Source organism: Tasmannia lanceolata, unplaced genomic scaffold, assembly GCF_043159265.1.
Source record: "Tasmannia lanceolata isolate RefF3 unplaced genomic scaffold, GAP_Taslan_0.1 ptg000019l, whole genome shotgun sequence".
NCBI lineage: Eukaryota > Viridiplantae > Streptophyta > Magnoliopsida > Canellales > Winteraceae > Tasmannia > Tasmannia lanceolata.
The window spans coordinates 26,748,368-26,764,266 of NW_027518696.1; the positions used below are offsets into that span (position 1 = coordinate 26,748,368).

The following is a 15,899-nucleotide window of genomic DNA, read 5'->3' on the forward strand; positions in this document are numbered from 1 at the left end:
AATAGGAGAAAATATAGGAAGATGCTAAATTTAAGGAGATTTACATATCTCCAAAAAATATGGGGCGTGCACGACTTCCCATAAAGGGACGTGCGAACGTTTTTGCTTCCCCACCTTTTATTAATTGTTGTGTGGGCAACTTTCAAACCTTACAATTAGAGTTTTATAAACTTTCTATTCTCTTTGGATTTACACAATTAGAAATAAAGTAGGAAAAATAGAGTCAGAAAAAAATAAGAAATTGTTTGGGAAAGAATCCCGCCAAAATTGTCTCACACACACACACACACACCATAAAATTGTGGGACGCCCCTCTCTTTCTCTCTAATAACATCCAAGAGAGAGAGAGGCATCGGCCATTGAGAAATAGAGAAATAAAAGAGAAAAAAAAAAAAAGAAAGAAAGAAAGAGAGGAAGAGAGAAGAAGAAGAAGAAGAAGAAGAAATGAAGAACCAAGGGCTCTTCGTAACTCGTCGGGTAACTGCCGAAATTCGTCTTTTGTGCGTTTTTCTTTTCAACAAGTATAGGGATTGATCAAGGATCAATATGGTCGTATTAATAATGATGAAAATTCGGATTTAGGATCTGTTTTGTACCCTTGTAGGTTAAAAAAGGAATTTGTTAACCGCACTTCTTAATCTTGTCTTATTCAAAATTTAAAGCAGTTAGGTGAAGAAATTACTACCAAGTAACGTGGAATAAGGTATAATTACTGGAAAAAAAAAGAAAACTATAAATTTAGAAAAAGAAAACCTGAAATTGATAATCGCACAAACTTTGTTCCTCCTACTAGAAAATTAAGGATGTTAACTTTAAAACCTTATTAGAAATACAAAGACCTCTTATATATGATGGAGTTTCAGATTTTAAAGAAGAAAAAAAAACAGATTCAATGAGTTTCATATTCTGATAACGACACCAATTTTCTTCATCTTATTTGGAATTTTAAAGAGTTACATGTTGATTTTCAGCAGTAAAATATCTTATTTATTATACATTTTAGTTTCAAATTTTCAGACTTATCGGGGTTTATTTATACTGATTTTCAGATTTCGTCCGTTCTTATTAAAGAGACGAAACTAATTCGTCTTATTAAAAATTGTAAAGATTTGGGACTGATTTTTATACAAATTGTTTATATAAATAGATTTTTTAATTCTGATATTTTTAATGATTTTCAACGATTTTCAGTGAAAAACAGTTTTAATAATTGCACAAAATCGATTCGTCTTATTTGAAAATTTTGACAAATTCGCTATCAAATTGAGTAGATATGTAATTATGGTAAAAAGGATTCTAAAGTATGTAGATAACAATAAGTTAGTTGTTTAAGGTAGTAAAGTAAAACAAAAGATAAAATATCTAGTTTAGGGTTAACTTAGGAAAATATTTAAAATAAGAGTGCCATATATAAAGTATGTTGAAACTTGGATCGTCTTTATGGCCTTATTGCAGGCAGTACTTGCTCTTAAATTTGAAGATCTTTGAATTCGTTCGGTAGTAGGTTAATAAGGCAAGCATCGGTTTACTCGCTTAATAATGATTATGCAGATAATGTGATTTTGTTACTCTAGTTCTCATAATGATGAAATGTTTAATTGATCATGAGTAGTTTGAAATATTTATTTTTGATATGCTATATAAGTTCAAGTAGAATAACGTATGAAATTTGGATAGTAATTTCTTGAAATAAATGCAAGGGTAGAATATTCAGAGTAGTAGTAAAAGAAAAGTCTCGTAAAAAGACAATATGCATACATACCTAGGATTTGGGAATAATGGGAGGGAGGACTAAGGAGAACCCTTGGATCCAACCTTGGGCTAAAAGCCAAAAGCCGACCAGTCCGAGAGTGTACGACAGCTGGTAGGCGATGCATTTGGGAGGAACCCTTGTGGTGAACCGTTAGAAATCCTAAAGTGGATCATGTCCATTAGGGAACGGAGGGTCCTTGATGGTCAATGATCACCTGCCAGGCTAAAAAGCCACCGCTGTATATGAGAAGAAAATCGATGGGGATTGCCGCATGATCTTTGGGGAAAAAGGAGAGAACATTCTACTTGTGAGCCATGCATTTGCATTTTTAATTTCATTGTTAATTATTTTGTTGTTGAATAATAAGAAAAATGCCAAAGTTCCATGTTCTATTATTATTCCATTATGGTAGGAATTATTGTGGTAAAATTCATGTTACTCATTTTTATTATTTTGGTAGTTGCCTTTACTTTGCTCTAACCCACCCACCTTACAGGAAATGTAGGTGAAGGAGCTTTCGCCAACGAGAACATTCGTTGAAACCAATGCGGGAACGGGAAGAGTCGGTGTTGAGTGTTCGGAATGACATAGTTTGTCATGACCGAGAGTCATTCTTAGAAGAATTTAGTTTCTTTTTATCCATTTGGTTCAACGATTTTATTATAGTTTAGTTGGTTTTTAATTCGTATGGTTTGAATTATTTTAGTCTCATTGTTTAGGGAACAAGGTTATTTTAGTCCCATTACCTTCATATCTCACCAAAATTTTATGAGACCACTTTCATTTTCCGCTTACAAATAAACAATGATATGCCCTTTGATTTGCTTCAAAAAAAAAAAAAAAAACTTTACAGAGCAATCAGATTTAAAAAAATCCAGATCTTAACCCTTTTGATTTTGGAGTTCTGAAAAACTCAAATCTTCATAACCCTCTCTCAAAATCAATCGAAAAAATAACTAAAATCAATACAAAACACCACTGTGATAGGACCTATTCAGATCTCCACATTTTCTTTGGATCTGATGGGAAATGAGCCATACAACTGATGACATCAGCGATAGGGTCTGATGGGGGAACGATCTAACACATCTTCACGATGAATTTTCTTGAAGTTCTCTTGCTGTTGAACTATCATAGGATTGAGAGATCTGGTTCCCTTGGATCAAGATCTCCTCTGATGCCATGTAGATTTGTAGAATATAAAAAAGGGAAGTAAGAAGAAGAGAAGTAGGAGGAGAGAAAAGATTTTGTGGGGATGAGACTTAATTCGAGTGGACTCCCACCTTTATTTATGTTGTCTTCTACATTGGAGATTGGAGAGAAGAGAGAGAACGAGAAGAGAAGAGACGGAGAAAGTGAGAGAATGAGTGCATGAGAGAGAGAGAGAGAGTCTAACAGTCTCTTTAGCACGCCGTAATGTCTTACGATGGTTGAAGCCATAGAATCTATGATACGCATCAAGGCTGTCGACCCAATACAAGCACTCGGTCTCCACATCACCATAGCCATAGATGTGAGGAATAAATGGTGGCTCCATAGATGCAAAAGGGTATGCAACTTAGCTCGCCGGTGTCGGTCATGTAGAAGACTTTCTGCTAATTTGAGGGAATGATACTCTTACTCCCTGTTCAAAGTCAGCTAACAAAATATAAACAATGGCAAGGGAAATAAAGTGATCTGTTTTAGCTAGCTTGTTGGAACAACGGCTATGAATGGATGCTCAAACTGAAGCAGAAGATAGCCTGGACTGAATATGGGCTTTAAATCAGAAGTAAATTCCTTCTTTCAGCAGCTCGCTCTAGAAGAGTCCACTAATTCAAGACCGAAATGGATCTAAAGGAATTTTTCCAGTAATATTAATAAAGAACAAGCAACCTGTATAGTGAACAAATCTTTTGCAATGGCAGCAACCAAAATGCGTTCACTAGCACGCATAAATCTGTTGTACCTGAGTTGAATAAAAAGCTGAAGTGGTGTTAACTGTGACAATGGGTGTCATCCAAGACCAACTTCTGTAGCACCTTTGGATTTGGACCCAAAGCTAAATTTGCAAGGACAGATTACAGTGAAATGGCTTTGATTTGTGAATAGAACTTCTCTTGTATCTCAAACAGAGAGTTGGAACTCATTCTTAGCTGATTACAAGGTGTTATCTCATATGACTCAACTACACATTCAGAATTGGCAGGAATTCAATAAAGGAATACTGTCATTTTATCACTAGTCCTCCAAGACATAATCTGCCCCAAGATAGAACGTGTGCCTTAGCAAACATATGAACTAACAGTCAACGAGAGAATTACTAACATGTTAAGAAGTTGCAGCAACTGTTCAACAGTCTTATGGAATGGAGAATAGCTTCAGAAGTGCCGCAGTAAGTTCTAGGTGATCCCAACTTAGTAGGATTCCGTGTGGGGACTGAGGCCCTCACTCAAATGTCAACTTAAGTATTGGATAAACCAGAGTGAGAGGGGTCCAATGGGAACCTGCCCGAGGCCTACAATTCAAACACCTTGAGAATGAACAAAACCTTGCTGAAACTAGTATTCCAAGGGAGTTTCAATCCTCATTGAGGTATGAATATTGGCAGCCAAGAAACCCTCATGGACATTCACTCAAACATGCACTGAGCAAGTGAGGAGGTCCCTTTTCCCTAGTTCAACCAAATTGGAAGACCTTGCTATTACAAGAGGATGTGAACTCCACTCAAATCAGCACCCGTTAATTCTTGCTGTGGTTCTAATACTAAAATACTGACTCCCTCTCAATTCTAAAAGAAATGGCTAATAGTTAGAATCATGACCCAGTGATGGCAGTTCTGCTATATGTTTGGATTCTCGAAGCACAGGAACTAGCTCTAATTGAAACCTGTGTATAGTTGGTGTCCAATTTTATTCAACACGCACCATACAATTGATGCCAAGATGGTTTGCACATTCAAATGACCACTGTTCACAGTAACTTCTTCAAATGACAAAGTTGTTATGTGAAGCACTAGCAGTCAAATGACATCATCGGTTTCATGAATAAAATGCTGAGCAACTTCACAATATTCAGGCCTCTATGCTGTCCATTAACCCCAAATCGAATGAATGAGCTCAACTAATTGTAAATGTTTCAACCGAGACACTTTAAATTTTCAAACCAAAAGCAACTAGGATGCCCACATTAACTTGCTGCCTTTTAGATCCATAAACCCATAGGTCTCTGTAGGGGAGTTTTGTCAAACATTTCAAATGCATAAGTGGCTCCCTGAATAGTTCCAAGAATCAGAACAGATAAAGAATGCGAACACCCTTGCTAACCAAGTAGTTTTCCACAACACTACAGTCCAAGTTCCAAATGAGTCAATGGCAACTAGTCACAAGGTAGAACATGCACTTGTGGATCTGGAGCTCAGGAAATCACAATATGCCAACAACAACCGACTTTGAAACAGTATTCCGTGGAAAACAAAAATGCAGCTCACAGAGGAATACAAGTTGCATGCAGATTCTCATGGATCTGAAACATTCAATTTCTCTCTTCATTGCAAGAGGTGCTTTAACTACAATTCGATTGATTTCGTAGCTGAAACCCACAATCTCTTGTTGGATCCAAACTCCGACCAGATGAATTCAACTCGATGTTAACATATCACAAGCTTGGGCAGCCAAATTCACACAAAATTTCAAGAAAAGATAAAATGCAACAGGAGATAAGGGAAATGGCACTTGCAGAACAACTTGGGAGAGAAATTCACTTACCTTTGTAATTTGAAGGAAAAGTATTCTGAAAATTCTGTGAAACCTTGAATTTCAGCAACCCTAGAATAGATTTGCAATTTCTATTCTTCACGATTCTACTCGAAATTCCCAGAGATCTAGCACTGAGTTGCAAGATACCGTGAATAATTGCAAAGGACCTTGCATTAACATTCCAGATCTAATGAAAACCAATGACTTTCTAGAGTCTTTGCAATGGTTTCAATTCAGATCTTTGAGGAAAACCAATAATTCCAGCAACATTTTGACACTGAAATCAAGCCTTTCAACAAGATCCTCTGCAGAATTTTCCAGGATCTGCAAAAGCTGAGGAGTTTTGCAAAATCAGCTTTGATACCAAATTGAAGCAGAGCGATTCGGAAGCGTTCTTCGACGATCTTCGGATCGGATCAGATCTGGAATATTTTGTATTTTTTGGTATAAGATAGGGATCTTATCTTTACTACAAGCGTGGGGACACAAGAGGTCAGATCAAGCACGGGATCATCCGAAACGGATCCTTGCATACAACAAGGAGTAAAAAGATGGGAGAAATGGAATAAAGACTAGAATCCCTAGCCTACAATTCACATTTCACAAGAAAAGGTGGAGATACAAGAGACTCTCTCAAAAGAGAAGAAATTCTCTACAAATTTCTATTCATCCAAAAAAACTAAGTAAAATGAGAGACCATGGGGCTTTATACACTAGCCCATTACAATATAAAAGGACTAAACTACCCATAGTAAGAACAATGATCATTAAGGACATATGAAACTGCAAACTAATCAAAAGGCTATCACTAAAGGGAAAAATGAGAAATAAGGACCCACGAAAGACAAAATGCACTACACTACCCCTAAGCTAATGCAGTCCAATGAAAAGCTGATGCACTAGGGGATGCTCTGCATCACCAATCTTCATTAGTAAACCCCTCTACTCTCTCACAACCATTTTTTCTTGAAACATAAGCCTTTCCCTTGTAGACCTCCTGTCTGCTGGAGACCCTACCCAATCTGCATCAATAAACCCCTCTACTCTCTCATGACCATTTTTCTTGAAACATAAGCCTTTCCTTGGTGTACCCTCCAAGTACCTGATAATCTGAATCACTGATGCCCAATGAGATGTACGAGGAGAACTCATAAATTGACTAACCACACCTACGGCAAATGAGATATCAAGACAAGTGACTGCCAAATAAATCAAATTTCCAACCAACCTCCGGTATTGACCAGGATCATCCAACAGGTCTCCTTGATCTGGAAGGAGTTTTCCATTCGGACCCATAGGTGTAGAGGCTGGTTTTATCCCCATAGAACCTGTCTCCTCTAATATATCAAATGTATGCTTTCTTTGTGACAAAGAAAGTCAATAATGAGTGCTACCTTGATTCCAAGGAAGTATCTAAGAAGACACAAGTCTTTGGTGGAAAACTCTCCTTGGAGGAAAGTCTTTAATCTCTGTATGCCACCTTTGTGATTTCCCGTGATCACAACATCATCCACGTATACTATCAGGAAGATATATCCAGCATTGGACTGGTAACTAAAAACAAAGTGATAAAAAACACACTGCTTTATGACTACACTGAACCTTCCAAACCATGCCCTCGGAGATTGTTTCAGCTCATAAATTGCTTTCCGAAGGCGACAAACTGAGGAGCACATCTCCCATTGAGCAACATACCCTGGAGGTTACTCCTTATATACCTCCTCAGTAAGATCACCACGAAGGAACGCATTCTTAACATCCAGTTGATACAGTGGCCAACTACGGTTAACAACTATGGAGATCAGAACACGAACGGAAGGTATTTTGGCCACAAGTGACTCCTGAGTATATCCTTTGACCACAAGGTGCACTTTGAGAAGTTCAATGGTCCCATCAGGGAGGTATTTAATAGTAAAAACCCATTGACACCCAACAAGATATGCTCCAGATAGAAGTGAAACAAGTTGCCACGTGTTATTAGAATGAAGGGTAGCCATCCATGGCAGCCCGCCAACCAGGATGAGCAAGAGCATCTAAAACTATCTTAGGCACAAAAATAGAACACGCTAGAAACAAATGATCGAAACGAAGGTGAAAGATGCTCATAAGAGCCAAACTGTGAAATAGGATGGGCAGTAATGCGAGAGCCGATGCGGGAAGCAATAGGAAAATCAGCTACGGGAAAAGAAGTACCGATGGAGAATCATCCGACTGAGGAAGAAATTGATGAAAACCATTACAGTTAGAGAAATATTCTTTGGCATTATCAGTACGCAAACAAAAAAATAGAGCATTTAAATTGATTCGCAATTTCAAAATAAAAGGTACGAAATGCATTAAAGACTTCAGAATGATCTTTGAGCAGAAATAACCATGTAGCCCGTAAAGATAGTTAATTCTGTAGAGCATCCTGAGACGACCCACATGGGCTTGTGGGTACCCTGCTGAACGACATCACATGCATGAGATAAAGAGCTACAAAAATTAGTTTTTGGCTGTGAAACCCTAAAAGAGGCTTGATAGATCAAGGACATGGAAATATATGACAAAGGAGTTCTCAAAGGGATTTGGCCAGACTTGTGGTCACTAGCCGGACCAAAGGGTTGATCGTATAGACGTGGCACAAATGGGCCTCAGTGAATTTCAATTAGGAATGAGTCTAGCAGCCATCGTCTCTTTATCATGGTATGGGATACCTGTACCAATATCCCTGTCCCAGATTTACGGAAAATTTGAGTCGGATCTCTATTCCCTGTCCATGACCATATCCGTATCTGGCTATCATAGAATTTGCCCCTCATGGAAATTATAATTTAGTCTCTTTATCAGTAAAACTGTTGCTTATAATAAATAATAATAATAACAATAACAACAACAGCGCCAACAACAACAAAAATAATAATGCTGAACACATTTTGACTTCAAAAATGTCATAGTAAAACAGAATTTAACACATGGCGTACCTGATCAATCACTTCCAAATTCTTCGTAACTTAAACCTTCCGATATGGTGTCAAGCTGCCTATCGTCTGCTAGGCACCAAGAGACAGGAGGGTATCAACTACAAACACTAACAAATAATATCTGAAAAAATAGAAGCACCAAGAGACAGGAGGGTATCAACTACCAACACTAACAAATAATATCTGAAAAAATAGAAGAAATCTTACCATGGCAGCAGTCCCTCCCAGGGGAATCCAGGAAATCATCTGTGTCTGTTGGTAGGAAAGGGGACCTAGAGTAACTCTCCAATATATCTTCAAACAACATTAAAGCTCAATGCTTAGTCATAAGAAATAAAAAGGAATAAATACAACAGAGAGAGGCAGAGTGCCCACCAGAACTCTGAGAGAAGTCTGCTGTCAAATCAGAAAGACTGAAATTCCGTGGAATCTGGCCCAAAAAACCAAACAAAGATGTATCAGCATCGAGCAGCGGGACTGGTTCATTCAACGTTTGTGGGTTAGACTCAGTGCTACTAAAAGATGCCTCTCCGATCATCGGGACATTGCCATCAGTGGCAAATGTAAAGGGAGAACTGTTTGGATAGCCAGGTTCTGATTTGATTGTGATTCCATTCATTCCTTGTATCATTCCCATGTGTGAATTCTGGGACGGAAGCACGTTAGCTGAGACATTCATCCTTCCAGAATGAGCAGAAGTGGCGTCAGTAGTTTGTATGCTTCGATGCATTGATGTTGCTTCATTTACAAGACCATTTGATGGACCTAGAGGGGGTGGCATGCTGTCCGGTCTCGAAGGAGTTACCGTATGTTCCACAGCATAGCATGATGGACCTTGGTGCGCTACACCGAGTGGGATCACATGAGATGTGTGAGTATTTAATTTACAAAGAAAATATATTTAGGATGGATGATATCTACTTGATTCATTATTTCACACACTGGACAATTAAGGCACCATTCTTTTTTTCTTTTTCTTTTTCTTTTTTTGAATGGCAGCAAATTTCATAAAAAAATGGACAAAGATGGTCAGATACAAAGAGATAAAGACAATGAAAAAACACCAGAATAATGAATAGGCATCCAAATTTTTTTAGCAATGCAGATCATTCCAAGGTCCATTACCAGAGTCAAACCAGTCCAGGAAGTCTGACAATCGGTCAACAATGTCACGCAGAATCCAAACATATAAAAGATGGATTTTGAAAATTTAAGCCTCTCAGTTTTAATAGTAAAAAATAAGGACCAGAAGTAAGAGAGTGTGTGTGTGGGTGTGTGTGTGGGTGTGTGTGTGTGTGCGCGCGCGCGCGTGTGTGTGTGTGTGTTTTAATACTCAAAAATAAGGACCAGAAGTAAGTGTGTGTGTGTGTGTCACATGAAGCATAGGGGGAATCCACATCATATGATAAACCCTACAAATAAAAAAACTATCTAAATTTCTGAACATTGTTGAGTTAAAAAGAGTTTACCCTGTACATTTTGGAGGAGTCTCTGTGCAGGAATAAGGCACCACTGTCTAGTTTCATAGATGCCTAGATGATTGTAAACTCTATATTTGGTTATGTTTTAGAATAACCAGAAGTACAATTAGTTGGAAGCCAGAAATTGGTCTCTGATTGAAAAGAGAATTTAAAGGAGAAAACAGAATTCAGGTGTAACAGACATGAGCACTTCCAATTATCAGCAGCAATATGGATAAGTCAATATTTCACAGCAAGATCTTATGCACAATCATTAACAAATCACGATCATTAATACGAAAGGAACAAAGATCAAAGCAAAGCATGCACAATGTGGGAAAGGAATTTATAGAATCTTTTAAAATGCTCATAAGGTTTTCCCCTTTCGAGACCAATTTCATTCTGTCATTATTATTTCTTATTTCACTAGCATTTAATCATATACCTTGGATATTTTGCAAATGTATCATTTAATGCCAATCAAAACTAAGTTGGATCAAATTGTTAGTTGGCAGTAGAGTACGATTTGAGCTCAGAAGAAACTGTAACCCCCAAACATTGAAGATCACTTAGGAACTAGAAATTCTTCCCAGCATAAAGACAATAGATTTTCATTTTTGTCAGAGTCCAAGGTAAGCATAGATTGTTCTTAACAAATAAAAAAAGAAAGACAAAAGATGTTATCGTTGTCTAAGACCTACTTTTTCTTCTCCATTCCCCTTTTTGTGCGGATTTGCAGTGTAATTGTTCTTGTGCAACCTTTGATCCAGTGTTTCTGCAAATCCCATCTGGAAAATTCTAATTTATATTCTTGCACAGGTCATAATCTTTTTATTCCCACAGATTTTGAAGTTGTCTCCATGAAAAAAAGACGTAATTTCTCATAAAATTTATGCTCTTGAAGTAGACCCAATTCTTGTATACAAACCATATTTAGGTCCAGATGCTGGTCTGAATCCATATCAGAATTTCATCCCAATTGATAAGCGCTTGTTTATTGAACCTCTTTGAGGGCGGATCTTTTCGAGACACCTGCACATTATGAGGTAAGTGGGGGTATTCATCGAACTGCAATCCCATTTTTCACACAAAAGGTCTCAAGCCAGCTCTTTCATACATATTCTATTCACAGACCTGACCGTTCATACAAGTTGGAGGCTTGGAGCATAGTTTTAAATTTCGGCCGTAATCTGAACTTTTGGCTGAAATTCACAGTAAATTGGAACTTTACAAGATTTCGGGGCCAAAATTTAGGTTAAATTTTCGAAATTTACCTATTTTACAAAATTTCAACCGAAATTTATGATTTCCACCAAAATCGTCGAAAATTTAACCGAAATGGAAATTTTATAAAAACCGAAATTTTATCTTTTTTGTTTTTTACATGATTTCGGCCGAAATCAAAATATTTCGGTTTCGGTGGTGGCCGAAATCGACACCGAAACCGACATTTAAGACTTTGGCTTGGAGCAAAGATCCAAACTATTTCAGTTTTTTTTCCTTTCAAGCTTTCTACGAGCAATCTTACCAAAGAGGAAAACATTATCTGATATTTATTGGATTAGCATGTGGCATTAGGAGTGCTTGTTTTGCAGAGGGGCCCATCATCAAGATCAGGACAATTTTAAAACTCTTACATATACTTGGATGATCTGATGTGATGTTTAGATGGCTCCATCATTAGTTCTCTGAAATACATTTACTGTTGAAGATCTACTGCTAAGGGAAAGAAATTCCATGACATAACTGTAGTAAACATGCTTACTTATGCATAGATTTGTAATTTTATCTTGTACTTTTTCGACTTCTTCCTCTCCCATACGGTGTTCTTAATCTCATATATTACTATTAACTTATTGGGCGATTAACATACTAATCACCGTCTTTCTATGAATCCACTTTTTACGTATTTTGAACTCTACATTGTAGCAGACAAAATATCCTGATTTGATTATGTTCCTAAATAATCATCACCATAAAAGAGAAGAAATCAAGAGCAACTTCTTAGCAAAATCAGATTCAAATTAGCCAACTTAATGAAAAACCTCCCTCAAACATTGGCTCGCCAGAGTCAACTCCATTTTCTATTTGGCAAGGTTTGTGTCCAAGTACAAATCTTTTAAACAACGCTAATTTGGATAGCAGCAATAACGCCAATCTAAGTCAAGCTGGCATTGGTGGCACTCTGGGTTGATTAGAATCATTGCTATAATTAAATGGTGATTACAATATGGACAGATATTGAAATTTTCAAAGGGGACTGATTTTCGGCCTCTTTGGATTGAAGGTGGCATGTAATTTTATAAGGGAATTTAAGATTACTTGGCTGATCATGCCAAAATTCGAAGAGAACAGGTTTTTTCATCTTTTCAGAATCATACAAGGGTTGTCAAAGTGAATAAGTTAGCAAATTGCTGGATGTTTTTTATTCCATGTCCTCTCCTATAATCAATGGCAGTGCTTCCCTCTCGGTTAATAGTCCAATTTTTGTCCCTACAACATTTTCATAGTCTCGTTCATGTTTGTCCTCTGTTCGAAATTTGTGGCATTCAAAAGCACTTTTTACTATTTTTCCCCAGATTTAACTATCAGCCATATATGCCATGATAGGCTAGATACTTATCGTTTTGTAACTATTGATTAATAATACAATGAAAAGTTAGCCCCTATTTTCTCATCCGAATGTAATGCACATTTTCAGTTTACCATCTATCATCTGCCCTTTACTATTATTCTATCCCAATCATAGTCATAGTTAACATTGGCACTTGCATTGTGTGGATCCGTGGCCCGGGTCGGGTCCACAAGGAACCCCCCCTCCCCCGGGCCGCCCCACGCAGTCTTCTCATTGCGGCTTGGTATGTGTCGGACGCTCTATGTCGCTTTTGGGCTTGCGAGATTCGCAGGTGTGTGTGAATGAAATATGGACTCGAGTACAATTCTCTTCCAACCTGTTTGGGCCGATAAGCAAATTGTACGCGTTTCCCATACTCGAAACGACAAGTGGAAATGTGCTTGCCCTTCCTGTCAACTTGGGGTAAGACTCCAAATTCCACAGGATATCAAATTTCAGAGTCGCCACCTAGGTTAGGGCCTAGGACCCATAATTAACTCTATTTTAAGCATGGTCTTGACAGAAATCTGAGTAAGGGATATGGTTACATTCGGGGAAGGTGTTAGGCAACCCTCCGGCTAGTGTAAACCTGATCTCTTGACATGACTTGGCGGATATAGGAAAACTTTAGCAAAGTTGGTTTTAAAGCACTTGTCACGATAGGGCTTATTCTCAGGTTAGGGTTGTAAACAGAAAGTGAAAAGAGAGTTAAGAGGAAGGAAAATATTTTTTTGCTGCAAATGGGTAGAGGATTTCTGCTATATGACCCAGGGCTATTGGATACCCGAATCCTATAACTACTGTCGCTCAGAAAGTAAACATAATACGGAAAGTAATAAAGAAATCAGCAAATACCTAACAATTGAGAGCTTCACTATATGATTCGGGACCACTGGCCCTCCAAACCTTATAGCTATCTTCAATCTAGATATTACGTGTAATACCCGGTAAAAATAACAGTTTTTTTTTTTTTTTTTGAATGGTTAAAAATAACAGTTATTATGCATAAAAACTATTCACATGTTACTATTTCCCTCATTTTTTTCCCTGGTCGTTTTTATCTTCAAGGTCAAGCATCTTCAAATTCCCACTTCTCCCTGATCGTTGTCATCTTCAAGGTCAAGCATCTTCAATTTCCCACTTCTCAGGTTTGATAAGGCAGGTGATAGCTAAACTCGACTTGTATCTTTTCCCAATGAAAGTGATGGGGATATGATTATATGTTGTTTTGATATTTCTTATCTGTTTTATTGTTTGATTTTGGTAAAATCATGTTTGATTCAAAAAGATGAAATGTTCTTGAAAATGAAACGAAATGTTGGATTTCATATGCACGAAAAGTTTGAACGAAAATGAGAAATGGAAGAAGTAAATGTGCGACATATATCTCTCGTGTGACATGTTTGTACCTCTGAGCCGTCGACTTACCCAAAAGCGGAAGCGGGCCAAGGCCAAAGCGGACAATATGTGGAGGAGGCTAATCGTTACAGGAAACTTCGAAAATGGAAACTATTGGAAACTATTGGCTTTTAATTGGTTTGTTTTTCAACTATCTGGTTTGATTGTTTCTACCAAAAATACTATTAGTATTAGTTTTGACTCATTATGTTCTAGACAAAATACTGCATATTTTTATAGAACTGTCTCTTATTATTGATTTCAGCCACTTGTCGAAGCTTCTATATACCTGCTCTCCTAACCTACTTTTTCCCACCAGGATTTGAAAATTTGGATGCGGGAGTATTTGTCAATGAGGAACCTTAGTTATGATAAGTGTGAAAGCCACTTGAGGAAATACGGAAATGATGAACCTAGTCAATCTCCTCAGATGTAAAAAGGTTTTAAATATGTCATACTTGGGATTTTTGTAAATTCATGATGTACTTTAACCTTCTGCTGCGTAATTACAGGAATAAATATGTTTTGTTGCCCGTAGCGATCCATGCAGTAAAAATTCGGGTCGTTACATTACGGCATGTAAGTGACGGAATACAAAATGACAGAAAGTAAAGAAATAGATTCAGTTCTCTCCATTTGTCCAACAACGTAAGAGAATAAACTCGCTTCTCTACATCTATTGGCCTATGGTGGGGTCCGAGATAGAGTAGTGGGATAAGGAGAGAGAAAAGAAACATGTTTGTGAAAAAGGAAGGGATTTAGGCTGTAGGTTTGGGGCCAGAAGGATCCCTAAATCCCGGCAACCTGTTTTCGATTTTGTAATTGAAAGACAGAAAGCTGTAAAACATCTAAAAATTGAGAGCTTCACTATGTGATTCGGGACCACCGGCTCTCCAAACCTTATAGCTATGCTCAATCTAGATGGAATGTAAATGACTGAAAGCTGTAAAAAATCTAAAAATTGAGAGCTTCACTATATGATTCGGGACCACCGGCCCTCCAAACCTTATAGCTATCCTCAATCTAGATGACTGAAATGTAAAAGAAAGAGGTTCCATTCTCTCTTTTTTTCCATCACCGTAGGAGCACGAGGATCACTTCTCTAGCTATCACAACCTTTGGTGGGGCCTGATATTGAGTGGAGGGACCAACAGACATAAAAGAAACATTTTTTGATGACATTTTTTTTTTTATGACAAACAGAGAAGAAACATTTTTGTAGAAAAGGTGGGGATTAGGCTAAAAGGATCCCGAAAATCTGTAGCTACCCGCTACCGGTATTGTAATTGAAAGACAGAAAGCTTGTAAATACACATGTAAATCTAACCTAGCTCTTCAAAAATCGTGATTAGGGGTCGCTCTGATTCCTCAGATATTAGGCAGAGTGCCGATGTCCCGCGGTTTTGGAAGAGATTTCGGAAGAAACCGAATAGTCAAGGGTTTGACCATTTACGATTCCGGCAGAACCTCGAGTAGTTTCTCTAGTTTCCCTCCACTTTCTCCCTTTATTTCTCCAGGGTTTCCACTAGAACCTAGGGAATTTAAACAAAAACAAGTAAAGGGGGGTGAGATAGCTTAAAGGGGGTTATAGAGCAAAAGGGGGGCGAAATAGCCTAAAAGGGAGGAGAGAGAGGGAGAGAAAGCTTAGAAATGAAGGGGGGCTCGACCCCTTTTTATAGGGGTTTCGCCCAAAATCGCAGGGCACGATCTTGGGGCCCCCAAAATCGTGTCCTGCGAATTTGGGTGGCTCCCCCTGTGGGTGAGGGTAGAGCACCCGAAAAGTGATTTCAGGTCCTCGTTTTGGGCCTCCAGTTCAGAGTCTGGGTTCCCGGGTGTGGGTTTTAAGTTCTGGAAGTGGTTCTGGGTTACTGATTATGGTTACAAGTCCCCGACTGTGGTTTTCGGTTCCCAATTTGTGGTTTCTGGTTCCCAAAAAGTGGTTTTTGGTAGCCAAAGTGGTTTCTTGTGGAGTTC

At 38.0% G+C, this 15,899-nt stretch overlaps 1 protein-coding gene across 1 annotated transcript in view; it reads right to left on the bottom strand.

Moving 5' to 3' along the window:
* The window catches only part of LOC143852615 (uncharacterized), a 45,934-nt gene that overhangs the window by 7,312 nt on the left and 22,723 nt on the right, over positions 1 to 15,899 (bottom strand). Inside the window, exons 5-7 of the mRNA XM_077362090.1 lie at positions 8,829 to 9,296; positions 8,661 to 8,747; positions 8,454 to 8,519 (exon numbers count right to left, since the gene is read on the bottom strand). Coding sequence (XP_077218205.1) covers positions 8,458 to 8,519; positions 8,661 to 8,747; positions 8,829 to 9,296 — 617 coding nt within the window. The 3' untranslated portion in view covers positions 8,454 to 8,457. The remainder of the gene's footprint in view (positions 1 to 8,453; positions 8,520 to 8,660; positions 8,748 to 8,828; positions 9,297 to 15,899) is intronic.